The sequence below is a fragment of the Pieris rapae genome, chromosome 11, assembly GCF_905147795.1.
Source record: "Pieris rapae chromosome 11, ilPieRapa1.1, whole genome shotgun sequence".
Lineage (NCBI taxonomy): Eukaryota > Metazoa > Arthropoda > Insecta > Lepidoptera > Pieridae > Pieris > Pieris rapae.
This window is the reverse complement of record NC_059519.1, coordinates 1,060,971-1,086,832: the sequence shown is the minus strand read 5'-3', so window position 1 is coordinate 1,086,832 and position 25,862 is coordinate 1,060,971. Positions and strand designations below refer to the sequence as shown.

The window sequence follows — 25,862 nt, the reverse complement described above, 5'->3', positions numbered from 1 at the left end:
GTTGCTCTTCACTTAAGTACCTTGTGATACACGACATTTTTTGTTTTAATATCAGGCGCAAAAACAAACAACGCAGATGGTCTTCCGACCGGTGAACATGCCACGTATAATTGACCATGGGAAAAACATGAATGTCCTAGTAAATCTAGAACCACAAACTTTTAAGGATTGGCCTTGTGATTTGTTGCTGGCCATGGCAAATGCAAGACGAATCGGAAATTGAAGTCTTTTAAATTCAAACGGCATATCGGTTGGGATCATCGGAATAAGATCTTTCTCACCTTTGAATTTTCCTACCATTATCGTAGCGTAAATTACATTGTTCATCAATTTTCTAAGCACCAAACGCGTACCGTTGCACAGTTGATTATCTATTGGGGCTTTAACCTTAGTAAGAATAAATAAATATGTAAATGAAAACGCACTTTTTTATAGGTTTTCTAAATAAAACAGTAGTGGCTTCAAGGTATAAGTAACTTGATTTCTGTTATTAGAAGTTCACCATGTGGTTGATATGAACGCAATTACAGGCCCAGAATCAAAAACAGTATTTGTTTAATTTCCCTTATAGTCAGCGTATTTGAAGGGGCAAGAAGACAAACCAAATAAAAATCATATTAAGCGTTTCTTGTCACGCAACATGCTTGCGTGTCCGTTTAGTTGGTACGGATTTAATAGCTCTTGGTTCACCTCAAAATTTTACATAGCTACCGAGTTAGTAATAGGTGATGAGTTTTTTTACATTTTACATTTCTAACTGGTATCTATATATTTACTAAGTATGGCTTACTAGTTAACGCATATAAGAGATTTCTATGCAAAAGGCTGATAATGTACTTGCACTTAAATGCATATACATAAAAATGGATCGCATATGTGGTTTAATTTATTTATTTTATAATTAAATATTTTTTTTAATTTATTCCTTGAACTCTGAAGTTGTTATGTAGAAAAAATCGCAGTATGAGTTATGTTCTAAGGAATTTAGGAATTGGGATTTTTCAGTCGACAAATAAAACACTGATGAATGGGTAATTTTTATAAACATAAATGTACTTTCACGGATACAACAGTTAGTAAATTCGATTTTAATGAGCTCTTTAAATCTAATGATTTTACGGCACTTTACGCCTTGACAATGGTTCTAACTATAATGGACTAACTGTTAACTCCATCTGTATTGATAGTGAACAGTTTATTATTTAGTAATATCTGTCTGTTAACTTAAACATTTTAGTTCACTTGCGATGTAAAAGGGCAACAATTTCAGTTTAAAATAATTTCTGACACTTGACACAAGTCAATGACTTTGAAGCTACATGACAATTAACACCATTGACATAACATTTTGCTTAATAATAAAGGGAATGTTACAACTACACCATAACCAATTAAAATAGCTATGCTATTATCACAAATATATAGATAAATAAGGTATTTGAAATATCTTTCAGATCTTGCCGAAAAATATCTCAGTAGACAATAGTGTTCAAAGTGCTGTTAAACCAAGTTTACTTAGGTGATATTATTGGCATTAAGTAATAATTATGTAAAACTTATTTATCGGAAAATAACGCGTCATTTGGAGTACTTTACAAACTACTGTTAAATTTTATAGGTATTGTTGGTTTAATAGAATTGATATACTTCATAAATGCGGCACGCTTGCATTAGTCTACCCTTAAAATCCTTATTTATCTAAACCGTGAAATATAACTGCTGTTTAACAATAACAATATCACTGATTAATGTGCATTGCACGAAATATTCAGATACAAACAAATAATACTGCTTATACAAGGTAATTCATATTTCAATTAAAAATCCTCTATGATGTTATTGCAAGATATATTCTAAAAGTGCTAGTTAGCGTAAGTATTATATATATTGGATAAAATGATATTATTTTTAGACAGTGAAGTATTCGTATCCCATTTTCTAAATCAAGCAAGCATGAGTAGACGATTTTTGACAGCTGTCATCAGTGATTGATCAATGATTACAATTTTATTATTTACAATTATTTGACAACTGCTATAAAATGCCTATTGAAATTTCAAACTAACGTTCTAATTTTACAACAAAAAATAATTAATAATAATGATAATCTATTTGTCTGAGGACTACCAGTGTCAGTTAAAATAAATAATTATTAAGTATCAATATAAAAAAAATATAACTTCATATAGAAAATAGGAGCTCTCCGCAATTTTACACACTAGAACTTTACGCTCTAGATTTATCAGATTTAATGTACTTATCTAAGTCGGCGTCGCTGTTAGGATCAACCTGGGACAGCTGACGGAAGCTCTCATCATCGACGAAGCAAATCTCGTGATCATCAGGGTCCGCCAGGATAATGACCCTGACAGTGGCTTTCCCGGGGGTATCCAGGGAAATTAAGGGTGTTAGAATCTTGCCCTTCGCTTCTTGAATCTTTTGATCGATGATTGGCTGCTCCTCAAATGGGCAGGAGAACGCAATACGGCCGTATGCCTTTGCGTGGTCTACTGGGGTACCTGTATAATTATTGTGTTATTAATTTTAGTCGATGATGATGATAGTGAGTGTTGGAAGTGACTAGCGGACTTTAAAACTGTATACTTCGATTTCAAAAGAAGAATTTAATAAATTATCAAATTTTCTTTGAGGGTCCCACTCGATCTGAAGTATAAGGTCAAGTGGTAGAGTCAAAAAATCGTCGTAGGTATAAAAACGCTGATATTCAAAATGTTTTATTACTCAGCGTGACATATCACCATAATAGTATTATCTCTGGTACAATTCCAAGTGCAATGGCTGATTGTTTATCTATGTCTGTCTCGACTGTCAATTTATTACAGTGCTTTATATATTATTATACATATTATATTTTATTAGGACAGGGCTCCCACACATATAATTTGTACATAGAATTAATCTTTACGGATAAATTCAGGTACTAAACAAACCTAACATTTAAATATATATTTTTTTACATTGACATGTTGCTATTTTCTTGATAGAATATAACCAACAACGAAGTATCTAAACAAAAATTGCTAACATAGAACCGTCAAAAAAAAGAATAATACATAACATTTTATCAATGTAACGTAGACTTCAGTTGTCAATGGAAAAATATCCTAAGCAAAATCGGTATATTAAATCGCGAGTGTTCAGATTTTAATTTATTCAATATTCAGGTGTACATTTTTGACATAAGCCACACGCCAGCGCTTTTGCTGTTAAATTATTATTATTACACATTTATTTTCACACATCTTTCTACGTTTATAGTTATTATTAACGCGATAGGAGTACATAATATATACCTACAACTGGAGAATATACCTATATCTAATTATGAAGCATTTGCTAGAAAGGGGAAAGCATATTCAGAAAACCGGCTTGCCTTAGACCCAAAAAAGTCGACGGCGTGCGTCAGACACAGGCTGATCACCTATGACAAGTGATCAAGAAATAAATACAGTAATCTGAAGCCCTGACCTAAAAAGCAGCGCCACTGATTTATTACTTATAATAAATCTAGTGCATTTGTGTACTCAGCCACAGGACAAGAAAATAAGTGTACCCAATTGAAACCTTATTAATAATATATAATATTGATCGATCATGCATAAGCTTAAGAAGTTGATTTCTGCCGGAAGGTTCAGTAGTCATTCAAAATAAGCCTCACGTCCGTCTTATCTGACATACTAAAAAATTCAGTCAGTCGAATTTTCATATCATAGGTATATCACGTGTTATACTAAAATTTTCCTTGCTTTGTTTGCAAATGAATAATATTTTTATGTTGGCGATTCTACCCTGGGACCCCTTTATATTTTATTCCGCAAACATCATCGATTTGATGATATGACAAACGCGTACAGACTAATGCATCTAGGCCCGCGTGAGTTTTGTCTACATTTACGATCTTTTCGGGCATTGTTGTTCTGTTGGGAACAGCGTGCGACTCTCACTCCTGAGGTCGTAGGTTCGATCCCCGGCTGTGCACCAATGGACTTTCTATATGCGCATTTATCATTCGCTCGAACGGTTATGGAAAATATATTGAGGAAACCAGCTTGCAAACATAAAAAGTCGATGGCGTGTGTCAGGCACAGAAGGATGACAAATGACCATCAAACAGAAATCTGAGGCCCAGAGCTAAAATAATAAAGCTGTAAAACTTTTAGGTTAGGTTTTGTTTCTCTAAGTGGCGTTTGTGTTTTGGTGAAGCTGAACACAAATGATACAAGAATCGCAATATGGTAAAAACCGTATAAAATGCGTACAGAGTACAGACGCGACCGGCGCGATACCTAAATATGCCTACCTACAGTTATAACACGGTACGTACCATACACTCATGCACACGTGATAACTATCAATAGGAATCATAGGATATTCTAATGATAACAAATCTTATCACATCTTGTTGATCACTAAATCATAATGTGATGTTCTTGTTTATCGTAACATATAAATTATGACTTCATTAGCAATGCATTAGGGAAAATTTTATTTATTAATAAACACATATACATTTTATGAAACCTGCCTTATTAGGAAGATGAACAGATTTAAAAGTTAAAGAATCATTAACTCACCAATATCAATCAATTCAAGTTTTGATTGATCGTCGCTGAAACCTAGAGTAGCAGATTTATCGGTTTTCTCAAAAATGTTCAATGTAAGCAAACCATTCCAGTAAGCTATTGACTTTGCTAAATTTGAACTTGCTAGTGATACTTTGACAACGGGATCTGAAATGAGGAAAAATTGTTTGAAAAATATTCCAAGGAAAACAAAATTTGGAGTATTTCACAATAATATTATCAGTCAATGATAATAATTATTTTATTGTACTACAACCATATATAGGACTTTATACAAAGTAGGTGATTAGGGTAGAATATAACCTGACATTTGGTGTAGATTTTTGGGTTCTAAAAGACTTCCGCAGAATATTTATTCTTTACCAAAGAAGCATGTGTTAATTGGTCCATTTATATCCCATTCCACAGCCCCTATTTGAACTCACACCCAACATTGCTCATGACAATAATTATGACAACATATAGCAATATTATGGTGCAATACACATTAATACAATTTTAAAAATTTATCATTTTTATGATTTTTTACATATTTGAAAGAATACTTAAGACTTTTCAGACCTTAGTAATATTGTCAACTCACCTTTGTCAACTGGCTGGGGCTTATCAATAATATAGAATTTGTATCCTCCGGGTGCTTCAACATACTTCAACCCATTTTGTTCCTTTACTGGCCAGTTTGTAGCTGCTGCCCTCTTTAGACTTTCACTGGACTGAATTGTAATACCAATGAAATCATTCCCCATTTCATAATGTGTAATACCATAGTTATATGTGAGCTCAACTACAAAGTGGTTGTCTTCTGGACCATATCCCACCATAGTCTTACTCCATCTGTTTGCATATGGTCTGAAATATTATAATTTATTAAAATTTATTCTCTTACAGAGGAAAGATCGAAGTAATATTGAAAATATTACTTCAATTTAAAACTAAAACGCTTCACAATTTAAAAGTTAAATTCATTTGCAGCCATTTAAAAAAGAAATATTTTTTATGAATTACCCATTACATGCTGCTTCACATCCTTCAGAGAATTCTTCATGGCGAAGAACCTGAAATAAAGTATTAGAAGTTACTAGAATTATTAAAATTCAGACTTCCATGGTCGGGACCGGTCATAAGACCTTGAAAATAATTACATTGCGATAAATGCAGGTGTAGTAAATTACAAGTTATTTATAATTGTGAACCACACCACACAAAATAAGAGAAAGTACACAATAAAACTATATTACCTTCATTCCCAGGACATCACGGTAAAATTTAGCAGTCAGTGTTCTATCGGCAACTTTAAAGACAAAATGTAATGCACGTCCGGAAACCATTTTAATTATATGTATTTCTCACAAAACCTAAAGGAAAACACTTAACTCACTTACAGCGTATATAATACACGATATCCAATTATTGAATAAACTAAGATCCCAACTATAATTTTATATACGTTACACAAACCTTTCACCGTAACGAAAGATGACAGACTGATTCATTAAAACTTACGACAACAAAACCGAACGATGTGACAGTTGTCATTTTAGTAATAATTATTGTAAACTACAAATTTTCCCGCTAGGAGTAGTTTTTTTTGTATCTCATCAACAATAAAGTTAACAAGTTAAAAATATTCAGCTTAATTGTTTAAATACTTAGCTGTACCTTCCCAAATTAAATAGGATCATTATCTGAGAATCTAATGATAAATCCACTTTGTGTTTATCATGATGCTATGGCCTTCAGGCCATAGCATTCACACATAATTTGTGCACGCTAGCTGCACGTGACATTCGATATTTATCATTTATTATGACAATAGTAAAGGATTAGTTTATTACATATAATATACAGTTTTTTTCACTATTTGAGAATTTGACTCCAACCTACTAATGCATATTGCTTCCTTAGGATTTTAACCTACTATAATTTCCCGAATAATCAAAAAATAATTATTGCTTCGCTGAAAATCGAATACAGGGTTCCTGGGTTGGTATATGACGCAACGCATACGTTAACAAGCTGCCTACAATGGCATTTCATTCGCATTTAGACTTCAAAGGGGTCGAAATAATAATTCTAAGGGCTTCACCTACCTAAGTGGCTAGACCTTAGGGAGATGTCCCTTGTAAGTATGCCTGTACCCCCGTGTCTGCGTGAAATTTCCTTCAATGCTTTCCAATCTATTTGATTTATACGTAAATGCACCGTGAGACGATAGACGATTCAGTCGGGTCTTCTTACCCACCTGCACCGGCAGTATGTGTAATAATTTGCTGTCAGCATACATTAAGATGTTTAAGGTTTATTTAAATTTTATTTATTTAGTTTCGGAACTTGTTTAGAAACGTAAATTTTACAATTGCAACGTACTATAGCCTAGTCCACATACGTAAAGCTAGGCTGAGTTTATTACTTTTTATTTCTGTATTTTATGGATGTGTAAGGGACGGGATTATAAGGATACTTGAAGTAACATTAACCCTAAAACATTTTAATAAACAAAACAATTATATCAATTGATTCACATAAAACTACATATAATTTCATACAGAAATACGATTAAATATATTTTCTCTTACATCTAAACTACATGGGTATGTTTTATTTTTTTTTACATTTTCTTAAAATATGCAATTAATATTAAACCTCTATAGATATACACAGATCGTTAGACGAATTTATTTTTGCATAGTGTGTAAATATTTTTTCTGATTATTTATTTCAGGTATTCAGTTATTTGGATATGATCATGGAAATATTTTGAATACATCGATTTCTATATAATAAATAACGGGTGAACGAAAATCTATACAACAATGCGGTTACGTAGAATATTTAGTTGAATATTCAGTTGAAGTAAAAAAATATTTTAAAGCTATGTATTAAGCCACAATTTAGTAGGTAGCAACGACAACAGAGTTTTATTGGCCAATTCTCTTGTATCCGGGTTATGTAAATACATTTAAAAAAGTTTTATATTCGTAATTAAAAGAATTATTCGAAAATATTTGGAATAGTGTCATCAATGGTCGTAATGCGGCTTAACACACATAAATGTAGATTATAGCTTTTGTAGCATAATAAAAAATAGTTATTGACTAGACCGCATCATAAGAGCTTAGTACCCATTTATCTAACATGTAAAATGGCTAAGTAAATTAATTTATTTAGTCCTTAGGCTTTTGGTCATATGAAAAATAATAACATGGTAGACACCCCAACAATTGACCGTGTAAAAATAGATTTTTCAAAATAAACTTTAGCAGAATTAACTTGAAAAATAAATATTTGAGATAAAAGCAGATAATCTATAAAATTACTACATTTACGTATATGTGATACTATAAAAAGTATCAATAAAATAATACACATATTAAAATGTCTGAGAATTTCGCGCCCAAATGTGTTTCGATATTTAAAATGTCTTTCAGTCTTGCCAACATGAAGAAACGAAAATTAGTGCCTTAATGTTGCCATAGCGAAATTCTCATCATTTGTAAATTTATTTAAAAAGCGTTAAATCGGTGCGTAATATTTCAGTTGTGTTTTTCCTTTTCAGAGCCGTCTTTGTCTTTTTCTTTGTCTTTTTTCTCTTGTAGTTGTTGTAAATGCGCCGGCAGAGCTTTCAGGATTGCATGGACCTTTGTAAAAAAAATTTTGGTTACCAGTTTATATATTTAGTATTATCTTTTATTAACATAACTTTTACATATTTAAGGAAAAACTGTTTTTTAACGGTTGAAGTTATGTATTATTGTTATTCAAATTATATTTAAATAATTATAAGTTTATATATTTAATTTTCATACTATCTGCAATATTTATTCAATTGTAAATTATGTATATTACTCTAGTAAGTATCTATCATGGCTTTATCATTATTATGTAATCTGAAGTTTGAAGTTTTGTTACTTTTAACATTTTATCAATGTCATTTATTATCTGTATCGCTCTAATTCAACATATTGATTATAAATTTAACAGAAGTCGGTGTCTAATCAATGTATACAATTCAATTTTGTTGTTGAAATTTTAATCGCGCTACTTTGAAACACCTCGTAAATATAGTTACAATGAAGCGTTCATTACAGTTACCATGAACTTTGATTTCTAAGAAAATAATATTGTTTCAATTTAAAGACATACATAGTTACTTGTGTATTTTGTCTTTATTGTAAAATAAATAATTAAATTTAAAAGGCAAAAAATGCTGAAATGAACACCCATATAGCAGATTAAGCCACATAAGGCATGGGACATTGTTACCTCTTCAGCAACGGCCATCAGCACAAACTCGAACTGTTGCTTCGTGGCGACCATGCGCGGGCGCTGATCGCGTATGTGTTCAAGAGTCGCCGCGATGTCAATCTCCTTCGCCCCTTTCGCCATACGATTTAGGACCATGTCGATCAAGCAGTAGGTACCGGATCGGCCGGCACCATCACTAATAAAAAATCGTTAAGTAAAAGATATTGCATGTTTTTTTTTAATCAATGGCATATAACTTTATGCCAGTTTCAATTAAATTTTAAAAGTAAAATAAAAATTGCTTCGTTTCGATTTAACAAACCTGCAGTGGACCACAATAGGGCAGGAGCGTCCCCTGTACGATTTGTTCACTTTCCTGAAATTAAATAAATTAAGTAAGTAAATTATGTTAACATCGCTGAAGTATTTGCTACAATCAATTAACTAAGACCGAAGAGCTATTTGGTAAAATGAGACGAAATCATAATAACATTCGACATCACAAGTAATATGTATTTACTTAAAAAGGGTCTGCCCATTGCATTGTTTAGTTCCATGGTATGAAATAAACAATTGTTCTATAAACTAATCCAGTTTGTGTCAAAAAATAGCCAAAATGCCCATGAACACGCAATCTTCAAATATAAAATTGAGGTAAACTGAAAGATAATACCTAAAGTAAATAATAAAAAATACTTTCGCTAAGATTTGGTTGATTTTGTAAAAAGGTTTAGAAATATTTGAATTGGTACCTTCTGAATTCCAGCAAAGCCTTAGTGGATGATGGTACACCGTTCTCTGGCCACGAAAGGAAGTGGAACTGTGTGACAGTGCGTGTCTCGCTTGTTCGTTGATTTTTCAAGTAGAAGCTGCGGACCAAGTAATCATCGCACCAGATGTGTTCACTCACTAAGTGGACCTGGTGACGAAAGTAAAATTATCCTTAATCAATATCGATCTTTAATTAACTGCCTAGAGATTCAATTTATTCTCTGATTTAACTACTTTACTGCGACATATACAAACAGCGTGAACCTATTATCACACTGTCCTGCTATTGCTCTTAGGGTCATCAACTTATTTATTTTTTTGTTTTCTTTGTACCGTCGTAGATAAAATGGTTTTATTTGTATCAATCCATTTAACTAAGTACTTATAGTTTATATGTGATTTTTTTATCGTACCAAGTTATATTTAGTAGCTGTAAATATTCTTGGCACGATAAAAAAATTCTTAATAAATAAAACGGAATATGTGAACAAAATGTTCGTACAAATCCTTTTGGCAGTAGTGTATCACGCCTGCCGTAAGAAGCGAGGGCGAGAGAGAAAGGGAGAGTGAGTGAGAGAGAGAGAGAAAGTCATATAGGTTCTATGATAACATTACCTCATAAATGTGATACAACTCCGAACCCTCTTCAGGCCAGTACCGATGGCACAACTGTTGCCCGTTCTCCGTAAGACGTGTCAGCATCACCATGACAACGCTGCCTTGCTCCCATACCATTTGCCAGAAGTCAGACGATGTGTGAGGCATAGGTCCGGATGCTGCGATGTACGCTGGGTTTCTAGGGTCATGATCGGTCTGAAATAAAAAGTATGATTTATTTTATTTATTTATTTATAAAAAACTCCTGCCCTAACAGGCAACCCTAAATTGACAAGAGTGAACAATAAGTGAATATAATTTAGGAAATTAAGAAAAAAGAAAATTACATAATAAAAAATACAAGAAATTAACCAACTTCTATAGGCACTAACAAATAATATAACATTTGCCAGTTCACTCAACAATGAAAAAGGTCCGGTAACCTAAGTATTTCGTCAAATGAATTAATACACCGAATCACATGTGCCCATTTCAGAAGGTGATTCCTAGCTTTGGGTACATGAAGTAACGGCGGAATGATATAACCGGCTTCTATTGGTAAGTACATGTTTAAGAGCGTGGAGACACGATGCGGTTACGGTGCCGCACCGCATCGTACCGTCACCGCATCGTGTGGCCGCGCTGTAATACATATTGATAATCAAACGAAATAATAATTACACAGGAGCAGAAGTTTGATAATGTGGGGATTTACACCCTGCGCCAACAATAGCACCACGATGTCATGACATGAAACGCGCCAAAAAAGTTCTCGATCTTTGCCACTGGACCATTTGTGTCGGCCAATCAGTGGTTAGACTAGTTAAGGGTAAAAAAAGCAGAACCTTCCTTTTATATAAGTATAACCTTACCTAATGTTAGGTGATACCGTGGACGCTTCATAGGGCTCGCGAGTGCGTTGGTGGCTTTTAAGAATCGGTACACTCTGTTCTTGATGGACCCTAAATGCTAGAGCCTGCAGAATTTACTTACAATAGTGGAAGCGTTGATGTAGTCGGATCCAAGATGGTTCGACAGCGGATTCAGAGTCACCCTTGAATGGTCATAGGGTAGGCAAAGTGGGTAACGGTTCTTTCCATTGTTGTCGGGTTTTACGGCGGCTGTTGTGGTGTTTGGCTCCGCTTCGTAAGCGACCAAGGCTTTCCATTCTTGCTCGAGACGATCTTTGTTACGTAAATGGTCTTCCATGTACGCCTAAAATAAATTCAGTATGATTTTATTTATTAGGTTACATGAAGGAAAAGAGCGCTTCTAATTTGGGTTCACCAGTCGTCAAAAAATCATCCATTTGTAGTATATGCCTCGAAAATGTCTTATAAAAATATTTAATTACGAGATAATTCTGAATATGGCAACTGTTTACAAAGTGGAAAAAATTAATAAACATTTCCAAGAGTTACAACATTAAACATTTTAGTACTTCATGTTTATAAATAAATAGTATACTCTTATTCTTAGTTTATATATGTGTGTTTAAAAGGCCTAAAACTGTTTGTAAAATATATTTTCAATGTTACTGTATATTATAAAAGATATATAAAAGAGGACATACCAAAACCATATGACCAGTAGATATATCCATGTTTGTCAAGGCAGGCTCTTCGCTCCTGTAATACATATTGCTTATGATGTTTTTTCAACACACAAAAATACAGTGTTTTGAATAAATGATATTAATAAACTCCATAGTAGTAATATTCTTCACCTATTTAGTAATATAAAAAGTTGATAAAAATATATATTGCACCATATTATAGACCAAAAACGAAGACGATAACGCAAAAGTTGGGAGGACGAAACTAAACTAAAAGCAGGCTACAGAACAGTGAAAAGGGTAAAAGCCTTTGTCAAGAGGCACATCGAGCTCCGAGTACTGAGATACTTTAGTAAAAATATATTAAAGACCACAGAGATTCGGAAAACAAAGGCTATCATAAATTATCATAAAAAAATAACACAAATTTATTGTTTGCCAAACCTTTTGTTGTTTACATACTTGTATTAGTAATGGAAACAATATCATACAAAATCTTACCAGGAGGAGGTACTGGATCGAGTAGAAGGCGAGTTCCCGTCAGGCTCTCGGGATAACGAGGTAATCCGTTGCGGGGCATCCGTAGGGTGAGCGGCCGTATTTTGACCTGTCATTTTGCCTGACATACGTGCACGACACAGCTCCTGAATACGTTAAAAATAAATCCCCGTTAACAAAGACACTATCAACATCTTCATATGTTCGCAGAGAGAGTTCACAGTAACGATATTATGTATATAATATTTTTTCGAGATTATTGTATTGTATTGTAACTTCCCTGTATTTTTTATAGGATAGACGAACGAGCAGGCAGGACACTGTAGATCCGGCAACACACCTACAATAAAAGGATTTGCAAGTGTGTTGCCGGCTTATCCGTACTCATCTTAGTGCCTATGGAAGGCCTAACCATAAAGTCGTACGTACGATGTTTCACAGAAAGTTATTTTTTATTATTTTTTAGGTTATTTTTCACCCTTACAATACTTACAATCGATTGTATGAATCGATCAAATGTATATGTAAGAAGATTGAAAAATCCGGCGGGATTTGTTAAGAAGAACTTGAATAAATAAACGCAGTTGCACTTTTATTTGAAACAAAAATATTTTTGTTTTTTTCCAAAAAATAAAATTAATGATATTTCACTGAAAGCTTAAGCATCGATAACCTAATGTTATTTTTTTTAGATGTTTTTAATCACAGTCATAGAATTCAATTGGTGGTGATAACAACTACCTGATAATCCCGAGTCGCTTCTGCATCGATCTCAGCCGCAGAGGAGAGTCCCTGCATCTTCCTCTTGGAACTCATATCACGCTTTAGAAGAACTGCAAATACTACGATGCCAGCTATAAAATTTGAAATTTGTTTATATTAAAACCCTCTGTGATTTCTTTAGCCTTGACTCCCGAATCAAGGAGAGTTCAAAAGACAACTGCTAATACAACATTTACTTATATGAGAAAATATACTTAATATAATACATTACACTAATTAATGAATTGTGCATATTACAGTTGAAAAAGTATAACAGGCAAGAGCAGAAGACTTATCAGATAATTATTTTTTAACTGTTACACAACACACGAAAAACAACATAATACAAAAAACCATAAACAGAAGTAATTTAACAAATAACATACAAATATCTAATTAGTATTCCCAAAAGATTATATAGTAATATTTATATTATGAAATATTTAATATTGTAATTGTGTTATTCAAGTGGATCGAATGATTGAATTAGGTAGCTAATTAATTTAATTTGCTTTTTGAAACTGATCCTAAAATATCTTACCAATTAGCACAGCAAGACTTCCCACCAATGCCAGGAGTACTGGCAACTCCAGTCCAAAGTATTGCGGTTCTCTTGTCATATCCTGACGCATTACATGATATTGAGTCTGAAATACGATGTAACTTTATCGTACCTACTTTATCATTGGCATATATAACCTTACAGTACCTGGATGGCCGAGCTTTGCTCGGTATTTTTTATTTTTTTATAAATTGTGTTTTTGGATATTATATATAAGCACGAATTACATACTAATAAAATGATGAAATATGAACAATATAGATTATATATGCTGGAATAGCTTTAGTGTTGTTGTGTCGTTAAAGCAATTTATTGCGAAAAAAAAATAGTATTATTATTCGCCGATAGATGTCAGGAAGATACATTTTTCAGTTTGAATTGGGGCTTCTCAAACACCACCTTTTTGTTATTTTCTATCATTTATTCCTAGCTAGATCGATTTATCGCCCCCGAAACCCTCCGAGATTCCAATTATATATATATATATATATATACAAGAATTGCTCGTTTAAAGATAGGAAAATTACCGTGGATAAGATTACAAACTAAACAAGGCAATGCTAGTTTTTCTTGTAAATAAATATTAATTATTGAATGACGTCATAAATAACTTAGTTAATGGTCTGTAATTTTTATTTTAAAAAGAGTGACCGGTGATTTTTATCTGTACGGCAATAACACAGGTTATTATTACTTTAGGCAAACTTCAATAAAAGATTAATGCCGTAAACACTCGATAGTAGGCTAAATTTAAATTTCACAGGCTTGAATGCTGAAGACAACTATTTTCACTTGCTAGGTATATTATACGTTGTTCCATTTAAAATGTACGTCATTTAAGTTAAATTTTTCCATGTTGTAGTCTATATATTAGAATAAAACGTTATTCTATGGAAGTTAGCATGGTAAGGGAAAAAACATTTTTTAGAAGTATGTCTTAGTAAATATAAATAATATTTATTTTAACTACTTACTCTATCCCCAATACCACTAGCAACTATTTGTGCACCTGTTTCTTTCCTCACTTTTTCCTTTATAGAACCTGTAATACAAAAGTCAGATACAAATCACTGCTGACATTTATTAGAGCAGTTGTTCAGAAGTTATTGTTTACATATATTAACGTCATATAACCTGAAGAAGGCTCAAGAAACTTTCAATTGGATTCTTACTTTTCTCGTATCACAAGAGCAGCCACAAAAGATTTCCAAGTATTTAAATAAACAAATTCATATTTATTATGTTATTAGATGTTTCGAGTGCTTTTCAGCAATTTTGTTTTGTATATCTAATTTCTAGTTGAAAACATTATTGAAATTATTCATTTGGTATTAATATAAGCTTTGTACAAAGTAAGTCAATCGATGATACTGCTTACTATGGATGATAACAAATATTCTTCTGATTCAAAAAATGGTAGAAAAATAACTATAGAATCTTTATGATAGGTTATGATTTATAATTTAGTAATTACCTATCTGTCGTGCAACTTCTTCAGCATCCCAACCTCTGTTATTCTTCTCCACTTTGAAAGTCACCTCAGTTGGATCAACACTAAAAATAAGAACGGGATTAAATCATTGTCACCCATTGATATTAATTAATTTAAAAGCAGGAAAATTACCGTGGATTAGTAAAAGTATCTTTGTCTAAGCCGAGCATTTCTTCAAGTCTTGCAATGAAAGAGATGCCTTTTTCCCAGTTTGTAAGGAATCTGAGGCAGAAAGCGAAAGATTTTTATTAGTATGAAAAAGCGAATATTGTAAATATAATAACATACCTATTTTGAAATTTGACGAAGGCGTACGATGGATCATATTGATATTCATTGTGGTTGTCAGCTTTACCGGCTGCCTCGTTTTCTGGAAGAAAAATGTATGTCTTACTAGGCCCTTCAACAAGATTAGATCAATTCAATACTCTTCAAACAATATATTCCACTGTAAGGCAAAAGATGTTTCTTTCTGTCAAATTCTGATGATACTGTGATAAAAAGTCTTATCATTGCTTTACTTGAAGGGATAGTTTTGTGGAATTTCTTCTCATTCGTATGTTTTAAGTAATTACAGATTTAAAGAAATACAAATAGTGATATTTTTAACCTATCGTCATAGTTTTACTAATCTGTATATTGTTTAAATTATATTGTGTCACAAAACGTGTCTAACACGCTTAACATCGATAACAACACGAACGGAATAAAAAGCAAAAATAACATGAAAACAAAATGTGTACACAAATCGGGTGTCCACTAGGGCACATCGTTGATGGCAAATTTCTTTATTGTAGTTTAGTCGTGCCGACGCCGTGGCTACCTAAATAAACGGGTGGGTCATGCGAATTATGTGAATTGAAAGCATGTGCTAAGGGTACAGTTAGTGCTATAAGACTTTGCGGTGCTCCATTCGTACAATATTTAACTGACGCAAACTTCGAAGCCCCACACACCGACGCTACAGGCCACGTGACACTAACCTGTCACTTTACCCGTATTGTTGTACAAAATCTTTAAGGCTTTCGCGTCCAGCCTCGGCCCGGGCTTTTTAACATCGTCCCTTTCCCTACGCTTAAATCCCAATTCTCTATCAAGTAAGTCTTGGAAGTCTTCAGATAGATAAAATTTGGAATTTTCACCTGAAACAGTGACGCAACCTATATGGCCTTTCGATGGTTTGTTTTCGAAATCAAAGAACTAAAAACATGGATAAAATAAGTGTAAATTATGGAATCCCGCTTGGCAACACAAATAGGAGACTTTCCAGTTTGAAATAATAAAAATTCCAACCTTGCAATTCATCGGGGCCTAGGGGTCCTCCTTCAGCTGCGATGGCATCTTGTGGCTTCAGTTTCGATCCAATAATCTCACGCCAATAATTCATTAAATATGCCATATTATTCTTGTCATATTTTGATTTAGATTTTCCTCCTAAAACATTAATTTTAAAATATACAAGTTGCAACTTTTACCAATATATATTAGAAAAAAAACCAACTTGCACCGCGGCAAACATTTTCAGAAGAACGTCTTTCACGTTCGGATATATGTAGTTCAAAACTAAAATATAATTTTGTTTATCTGTTTTAATTAAAAAAACATAGATCTGTATTGCATACTAGTATTTATCAATTAATGGGTAATTACCGTTAGAATTATAGGGACCTAAATCTCCACTTCCAGCATCAAGTAATTCATCTTCCGTACCATCTTCGAAATAAATCCTCGACTCAGGCATATCTTCCGGATTTTCATATTCAAAGGGGAACTGTTTTGCGGCAAAACTCTGTCTATACTTTTCTAAAGCGTTTGAATGTACTTCGGCATCCAAAAATCGATTGCCAGTCAAATATTCAGCAGTGTATGGTGGAGGTTTAGTTTTGTACTTCCTGAAATGAGCGCCAAGACGTTGTTCGTCGGTGAATTCATTAGTTTCAGTATTAGGTTCAAGTTTAGGTTTTAGTGATTTCTTCTCTTTTTCTATAAGATCAGGATTTTCCAATGTCTCGGTCCGAAGCCTTTCACGAAACCCTTGGAACGGTACTACTGGTGAGTCTTCGACTCCGTTCATTAAAATCAGGTCACGTACTTTATCGCTAGGTACTCCTAAATCCAGGTTATCTAATAAGAAAATAGGAACGATTAGTTAGTCTAGAGATAAAGTGTTCATAATTATAATAATTAATTATCCACGAGAAACTAAAAAGATGGTAGAACTTACCTTCGGATAAATATGGTATGGGCTCGTTATCTGGCGTCAGAGGAGGATTAAATACTTCATTTGCATAGTCCGAATCTCCTAATGGAGAGTTGGGCGTAAATCGAATGTAAGCTGTCTCGTCTGGTTCAACCTACGAGAATGTGTATTATTCTGTTAAATATCTGAACAGAATAATATCTAATAATCACCAAATGGATCTGTATGCATTTGTATTTTTCTTCCAGGAATTTTAATGGTTAGTCTAATTTTCCTGTAGTTTTAACCATAATTGTTCCATCTAATTTAAGACAGAACAATGTACCGTCTGTACGAAACGGTTTTAAATTATTAAAGTCTTTTAATGCTACTATTTTGACTGTTGTATGTATAAAGGCAAAATACAAAAGCCTACATTAAAAAAACTTACAATTTCGCTCATTTCATCGCCATCACTAATAGGCGCAGAATTTAATTTGGGGTCAGCAAATTGATCACACAATTTCGCATTTACATTCGCTGGATCACTGTAATCAAATTTTTATTTTAGGTTCGTTATGTTCAATCATAAAATATAGGTTTCCAAATCGTACTCTATTATGTTTATAAATTTGATTTTGAAGAAATTACTAAATAGACAAAGGTTTTTATAAATAGGATCATAGCTTTAGTGTAAAAAATAAATTTAACGCTATGTGCTAAAAATATTAAAACGGGTGTGATTGTGTGAGTGAACTGTGAACTTTGGGTGTGTTACTTACAGCCTTTGGCGTAATGCGTAAAGCATGCTTTGTAAGATACATTGGGTATAGGCATGCTCCCAGCGATATCCCTGCGTTGCAAGTCGTTGCAGTTCTCCCTCGAACCACTGCAGCTGACCGGAACTCATATCATACCTATGGAAAAAACGAACACAAATCAGTTTCAATTTGAATACAATTAAGACTTTTGAATCACCGTATGTGACCAACCTTTAAAGGTTCACGACTTGATACGCTATTGGACGACTTTAAATATCTACGATACTTCAGCCCATATAGACATAGTTAAAGAATTTGGTACGAGTATAATACATATTGATATTCTACAATTTTTTACTGAAGTATTCAGATGATCAAATGCCTCATAGCCTAGCGGTCTTATTAAGTGGCAGCTAGTTCTAGGGCAAGTTTTAAATTTGTTATCGGCCTTTGATAGGGGTTGTACTAAACGAGTGCTAAAGCCATACATGGAGGGCACGGTTAAATTTCTATACTATGCAGAGGGCATCGAACATCGAGATAGGAAACTGTAGGTTTAAAGGTAGCAATACGTTATAATATTGCTTAGGCAAAGGATGGAAATTACAAGAGGTTAGAAATTCAACGGTCAATTTGGTTGATTATTTTATATAACAAAGTCGGATAAGCAACTTACTGGTAAAGAGAACCTTCTTCCACGTCGCTTTCATAGATAGGAATGCATTTTCCGAAAGCGAAATCTGCACAAATAATTTAATCTATATATAATATACAATCTATATAAAAATTATCTGTAACACTTATTAAAAGGCATCGATTAACATCAGGTCCTCCAGCCCGTTTGCCCTCTGTTATATAAAGTGGGAATTCCCTTGACGCAATAAGCAGTTGCCATATTGGCAATGACGTCAAATCCAGTCCAGGCCTGTCACTGGTATGGAAGTTTCAAATTTTAGCGCCAGTAATCTGTATTTAATGCGACCATTTTCAATATAATTTAATATCCGATGTCTTTAACTTGGTCGCGTAGTAACTCAATACAGTTTTTCACTACCGTTCAGTTACAAACTACGGAGGGTAGGTGTCACATTTCTGCGTCACAGTAAGATTGGTTTTCCTTTCCTCCCTTCCTTTGTATGTTGTATAATTTTTTAACATTCTAAATGTGTACAATATTGTATACGTTACAAAATTATTTAGTGCAGGTATTAATTTATACAAATACGCAATGTTTAATATTTATTATGCTTTTTAAACTTGCTTTTGTAACGTTTTTTTTTAAAGAAATATTTAACTAGTGACTTTTACTGCATACCGGCGCAGAATTTGAACAATTGAAAAAATATTGAAAATGTGCGAAATAATTTTAAACTGATTAAAGTAATTCTAATTTAGGCTTATAAAAACGTATTCTTACCATCAAAACACCATTCCACGCCTTCCACGCACAATGTTGAACTGAATAAACAGCCTGTTGACAAATGGACGACTTTTTAGCTCTGTTTTAAATCCCAACCTTTCATTTGTTAATACATAAAATCAGGTCTCAGTCTTCTGTATATGTTTCACCATCATTTGTCAATCTAACGCAAGTAGATCATCCTGTGCCTGACATACGACGAACGTCGACTTTTTTTTTCTAAAACAAGCCGATTCACGATGTTTTGCCTTCACTGTTAGAGCGAATATTAAATGCGCATATAAACACAGCCGAGGATCGAATCTAAAGCCACGCTGATGCCATTTGCACCATTAATTGAGAATTAATAATACTTTAAGTGTTTCGCAGTACTTCGATTTTTTTTTACAGTTTTCTTTAATTAGGTTTACCTTAAAGAGTTCGCTTCGTAGCGATTCGGACGCCCGTTGCACTATATAACTTTCCTAAAATCACTAATACGTAGTGGTTTATATTTTTTTCAAACATTCACCACCTGCATCAGTCCTGGAGTCATCGGTACCGTCTTCTACTTAATTGTTTAATTAGCGCCTGTGCCGTTGAACCTCACGGCCTAAGAGGGGATAAATAAAAGTTGGACACAATCCTCTAATATTTGAGTCGTTTGTAATTGTCCGCCTATTCTGCGACCGCACTAGTTTTTGTTATTGACCGAGCGAGGTAAGACGGGGCTAACTCGTTCACAAAAGTATTATCCCATTCCTAAGTATATATAAAATCTATAATATACAACTCTCGTGACACGGACATTATCTATTTTTCATCCCCCTAAATGTTAAGGGTGGTAACCCTAATTTTTTTTATGATACTCCATACCAAAACACATGCAACCGTTATTTTGTTAATTAAAAACTTATGACTTGAACTCTGAGGTTTGTACAGACAAAAATTTAAAGAAAAATCTAAAAAGTTTTCAGGCCGGAAAACTGAACAGTTTCTGGGGTAGCATAGCTAAATGTTCCACATTGGTATTTACTAAAAACGTAAGAAGTTCGCAGGGGCAGCGAGTAGTTTGTTATAAAATAATTACTTTCAATAACTGCAGCTTTATGGATAATATTCAGATTGCGATTTTAATATGAGACGAGAGGGATGTATTCAGTAAGACGACAAATTAACAGCATCCGGGTTTCAATAGCTTTATATTATAGACATCTTGCCTTCATGATTTATAATTGCGACATAAAGACGTTTGAAACGTTTTAAATACTCGCTAATTATTTTACCATTCTGTACTTGATATTTTTGCGGAGATTTTGCGGTCAAAATTTATTTATTTATTTATTTATTCGGAAACCAAACAGAAACATCCTTACAATAAACAAAGACAAAAAAAAATAAAACACAAAACAAACACACTAGATGCATCCACAATGGGTTACACTAAAAGCATGTTATTCTATGATGTATCTAGAACTTTTAAAGAAAACCCCTTTTTCGGCCTCAGGACTTAAAAGCTCACTGACATACGATAAATATTTAAGAACCTCAAGAGTACTCTATTGAATGTTATATTTAATACATAGTCATATACAAAAACACACACAAAATAACAATAATTAGAGAAAAAAATAATGAGAAATAACAATTTTTTTAAAGAACTAGTTATGTTTGAAGTATGTTATGTGTGTGTGTGTGGTTGAAATTGGTCCTGGCTCAGCATTATACTAAGAAGCAGAATGTTTCACAGCGCTAGTCATTCTGCCAGAGACCACATCGCATCTAGATAGAAGTCACACATAATTCCTATTATTCATTAAGCTTGTTATCTTCGTAACTTAAGATAAAGACTTATTATCTTCATAACCTATCTCCGAGTTAAAGACTGCATCGGTGATCTTTATAGTGTCATAAAAGTCAATCAACTTTATATTTCATGTATTTCTTTTATAGTTCCATTTAGGTATGAGCCTAAATGGAACTATATATATATATGTAGCCTCAAGACTGAGTGTGTTTGAATGGTTCTGTTATCGATTTATTTCTATTGGTGCCATCCGAAAACCTACTAATATACAAATCCTACAAAAAGAGCCTACAAACAAGACTATTGATTTCTTCGTTTATTTGTTTCGCTTTGTACATATCTTTTTCGAGGCGTCTCGGGTCCTCACGAACTTAATAAACATATATTAGTTCAGTTAGAACACTTATCTAGCTTACGGATTTATTTATCTAAGTCATTAAGACATATGCCCCTGACCCTCTGTAGCATCTTTCCTTTACGACAAGATATTGGAAACTAAAGGAACATTTTCTGGAGTCGAACACAGTACATAAAAATTTAAAATAAAAACATTAATACATACACTATTTTCCTGTCAATGCGAAACTAACGAACAAATGCGTTTTTGATATATGGGAGACTCAGGTACCGTTAAGTCTTGACTTTTACCCTAAGTAGTAAGCGATTATTTATTTATTTATTAATAAGTATACAACTACCATAAAACAATGTAGGCCTATGACTTCAGCGTACGACTCTCATTCTGTAGGTTCGATCCCCGGCTGTGTACCAAACGACATTCTGTCATTGGAAACATTGCGAGGACACGGGCTTGCCTTTGACTCAAAAACTCGACATCGATCAGGCACAGGACGCACACATATTAGATTGAGAAATGATTATTATATGATAAGGTTCCAGTGCCACCGATTTTTTATACTTATGCAATACCTTAACAATAATGAAATCAAAATCATAAATATCATTATACAAACGTCAATAAAACAACTAAATTTACTTTTACTACCACTTATCAAATCATGGACGTAGAACGGACGAGAAGTATGTACTAGCATGAAATTATAAATCCTGATAATAAATCGTCTCCTTAATAAACATCTATCTGTCCTAGGCGCGACAGCCCCATGTGCAGAGGCTGTTTCAGCGCAGAGGAATCAGTCATCCACGTAGTCCTGGAATGCGAGGCTGTGGCTAAACAACGAACGGAAATCCTCGGAACAGTGAGGTTGCTCCGTGAAGCCTGTGAAGTGCCCAGAAGACTTCTGTGCTTCTGGAAGGAGCTGGGCTGACTAAAGTAGCCAGGGCTTTACGCAAAACGGACCAAATTTGAGTCTAGTTGCGGAAAATGAGTCCACCTACCAAACCTAACTCATAAATCGCTATATTAGGCAAAACTCAAATGTGGTTTAGAACTTACCTATGTTTCCATCAGCAATAGAGGGCGCCAGCACGCTCAATAGCGCCAGCGCCCAGACACTAAGCCGAAGATTCATTAGGACCATTACATCTGCAACAAACGTGATAACTTTGGAAATCTTTACAATAATAATAATAGCCTTTATTTCCAAAAAACTTTAAAATTTAGGGATGATGAAACGTCATTCAGTTAAGTTTTGGTTTGTCCACCGTTGGACATAGGCCTCCTCCTTCGGGTTCCACTCGCGTCTGTCGCGGGCCAGGCGCGGCATATTCATTTATCATATCTCTTATTTTTTCTTCACAATAGACAATGTTAAAGTTACGTTGATAAGCAAATAAAAATATATGCAATAAATAAAAGAATTCAATTAGACAAATGTCAGTATTTACTGACGAACTCAAAGTGTACCGCAAAGAATTTATAGAATCAGTTAGTGTAAGATGTTTAGATATGGAAGACATAGTAAATGGTGGATGGTGGTTGCTATGCAAAATTCTCGTATCACAATGTTTGTAATTAAACTCCTCCGAAATGACCAGACAGATTTTTATGAAATTTATTTGTATGCATATGGGTTAGGTCTGCAAATCGGACAAAATCTTCTAATATTTTTTTACAGACAGACAAACATAACACAAACACACATAACCACACAAAATAACAATCATCAAAGAAAAAAAAGTTAAAAGGTTATAAAAAAAAACATTACTTAAAAAAAATATTTTCCCATTCGGCTCGTTTCAAATGTGTAATGCATGTGTACTGTGGCTGTAATTGGCCCTGGCTCAGCATTATGCTGAGGAGCAGACTTTCCCACAGCGCTGGTAATTCTTTGATACCAAATATGTATCTACAAGTCTTAATTTTCACCCCGCTAGGATCAACCCCGATTTTTTTTGTTAATTAAAAAAATATGACTCTAAGGTTTGTCTAGAGAAAAATGCATAGAAAAATCTAAACAGGTTTCAGTCTGGAAAACTGCACAGGGGTAGCATAGCAAAATGTTCCATGTTGGTATATAGTAAAAAGGTAGGCTAAGTAAAATCACATTAAAGAGAAACAAAGTTAGCGGGGGCAGCTAGTCTGATAATAAATATCAAAACATTGTTAATTATCGAATCATCCTTCATTCGTCATTGACATATTACGATTCATAAAAAAAACCCTTCAGGATTTTCAGTTCTAGTTCATAAAGGTAAATAAAATCAATCAATAATTTAATCCAAATCGGTTTTATTAGCTTCAAAATCCAATTTACAACGTGATATCTATTGTTAAAGCTTTGAAATATTTAATATTGCCTGTTCAATTAAAATTCAATCACAGAACAATATTCAAAGCATATTGATATGTATTGTGAATTTATGACCTTAATCTCGATGGCGGAGACGATTCAGAACTGCAGTTCATCTGTTTTAAATATCCAATGCTTGACACAATTACATTAATCATCATTATCAATGAGAAAATTAAAAAAAACGCAGCAATGGGCCACTTATGGTGGTTGATTAGTTTTAATAATTTTTCTGTTTTATGAGCAAAATATACCTACACGAGAAAAGTCCAAAACACTTAAAGTGGGCCTTCAAAGTGGGATTTCAAAAAATCTTTTTTTTTAAGATCTCCGATCTCTGAAAATAGCTATGCGTTTCGACTAATCCGCGAATAGTATAAAAACGTGCACGACGAATGGAGAATCCCCTCATTTGAAGTCGGTTAAAACATTTTGTTTGTGATTGCAAACACATATGTATCTTTAAAAACGTGCAAATTATATCGCCTATGAGGACTGTTAGTAAATTATTTAATTAATACTTGAATGTTTCGTGATTAATATGATAGTAATACACAAACGTTGAAAATCTCTAAACAAGCACAAAAATTTACTGAGCTTTGTAAATCTAAAACAGATAACACATAACTTAATTGATAAAGCTCGTACCTCACTTAATTAAGCCAATGGATCCAACCTCAACTCCTCAGGTATACCTATAATAATGACGTATGTTCAGACACCTACGCAATTGCCTGAATATGCCTGACGTTAAGTAAACCTATAAATAGTATTAAAATCGTACATTTCTGTAGCCTCAGCCACCTACGCAGCTTCCAAGTATAATGTCAAAGGGTTCCCGATTCTAAAAATAGCAACAGCTACCAATCTAGGTTCTGAGGGGTGGAAACATCAAAAACAAACCCAACCCAATAATAAAACGCGCGTGAAAGGTACAACCATTGGAAGAATAAACTAAGAATGTTTGCACACATACCGTTCACAGGCCCCAATGATAAGAACAGTGATCCAGAAACACGATACTGTCGGGAGGTCCGACGCGAGATGCCAAAGCAGCTGTACTGGCAAGTATCAGTCGGGCCTGCGCACTCCGCTCTATCGATCACCACCTCATTCAGAATTCCAACAAATTCATTTAGATGTTATTCTTCAATCATCATTAGATAAGGTATTATTGGTCCTCCACTTGACGAAATGCGATAAAACAATCACCGATTATGATGTTCGACACAGAAAGACACTTGGAGAGATGCAATTTTTGCTATATTCGTGAGGCGTGCGCCGTATTGTGGCGCGTTCGCATATTAATGACGTTGTTGCGATAAGGGGAGACGAGTAGATAGGAGCTTTGTACCTCCGCCCACATACATTAGTTCTAATGAGATAATTATAAATGTAATCGATAAAATTTTGTCTACTGAAATTGTATATCATGCTTATGTAGTTGACTCCAAACATTATTTTCCTTTATTAATAATAAAAAGCTTGGTCTAAACGCTTTAACGTCGTAATTATATTATTACAAGCATCGACTTTAATCGGCCATTTTATTCCATTTACCGCGGCTTAAAAAAAGGTTATTATTTGATTTATTAGAATAACAGCTGTTATATAATAAATAAGAATTTCCATTAATAAGTTCTGTAGTTTCAGGATACATTTCTGCTTCGGTTTTTTTAACTTATTTTCATTGAAATTAATGGATTTGTTAGATAACCGAATGCAATATAGACAAGTCAACATATCTGTCATGTTTATAAGGGGAACGGTTTCTCCTGAAAGAAAGTCAGGTGTAACTAAGCTGTTATTTTAGTCATGATCCGGTCATATACTGTTTCGGTAATTCATGCACATTTTCATCATTTTATCCGCGTAGCCAGACCAGACGGAGTTCCTGTCACTTCCTCCACATCAGC

General features: G+C 33.7%; 2 protein-coding genes across 7 annotated transcripts; both read right to left on the bottom strand.

The window, feature by feature from the left end:
• Positions 1-1,024: 1,024 nt before the first annotated feature.
• On the bottom strand, positions 1,025-6,240 carry LOC110995571 (glyoxalase domain-containing protein 4). Its single transcript, XM_022262781.2, has 5 exons — positions 5,843-6,240; positions 5,610-5,659; positions 5,188-5,453; positions 4,596-4,751; positions 1,025-2,519 (listed from the first exon to the last, which is right to left on the bottom strand). The coding sequence occupies exons 1-5, from the start codon at positions 5,930-5,932 to the stop codon at positions 2,227-2,229; spliced, it is 855 nt and encodes a 284-aa protein (XP_022118473.2). The 5' UTR covers positions 5,933-6,240; the 3' UTR covers positions 1,025-2,226.
• A 1,734-nt stretch (positions 6,241-7,974) lies between these two features.
• Positions 7,975-25,245, bottom strand: LOC110995581 (receptor-type tyrosine-protein phosphatase N2). Of its 6 annotated transcripts, none has more exons than XM_022262800.2 (24): positions 24,923-25,245; positions 22,650-22,739; positions 19,444-19,497; positions 18,703-18,766; positions 18,048-18,182; positions 17,717-17,813; positions 17,311-17,440; positions 16,737-17,210; positions 16,380-16,520; positions 16,070-16,228; positions 15,375-15,456; positions 15,219-15,308; positions 15,069-15,148; positions 14,569-14,636; positions 13,574-13,679; positions 13,009-13,124; positions 12,274-12,416; positions 11,791-11,845; positions 11,211-11,432; positions 10,236-10,433; positions 9,602-9,768; positions 9,172-9,225; positions 8,868-9,045; positions 7,975-8,242 (listed from the first exon to the last, which is right to left on the bottom strand). In XM_022262800.2, the coding sequence occupies exons 2-24, from the start codon at positions 22,732-22,734 to the stop codon at positions 8,138-8,140; spliced, it is 3,003 nt and encodes a 1,000-aa protein (XP_022118492.2). In that variant the 5' UTR covers positions 22,735-22,739; positions 24,923-25,245; the 3' UTR covers positions 7,975-8,137. The 6 variants fall into 6 exon arrangements, with proteins under 6 accessions (XP_022118492.2, XP_022118493.2, XP_045486075.1 ...); XM_022262801.2 differs by having other exon boundaries at positions 13,012-13,124; XM_045630119.1 differs by lacking the exon at positions 24,923-25,245 and adding an exon at positions 24,595-24,613.
• Positions 25,246-25,862: the final 617 nt, after the last annotated feature.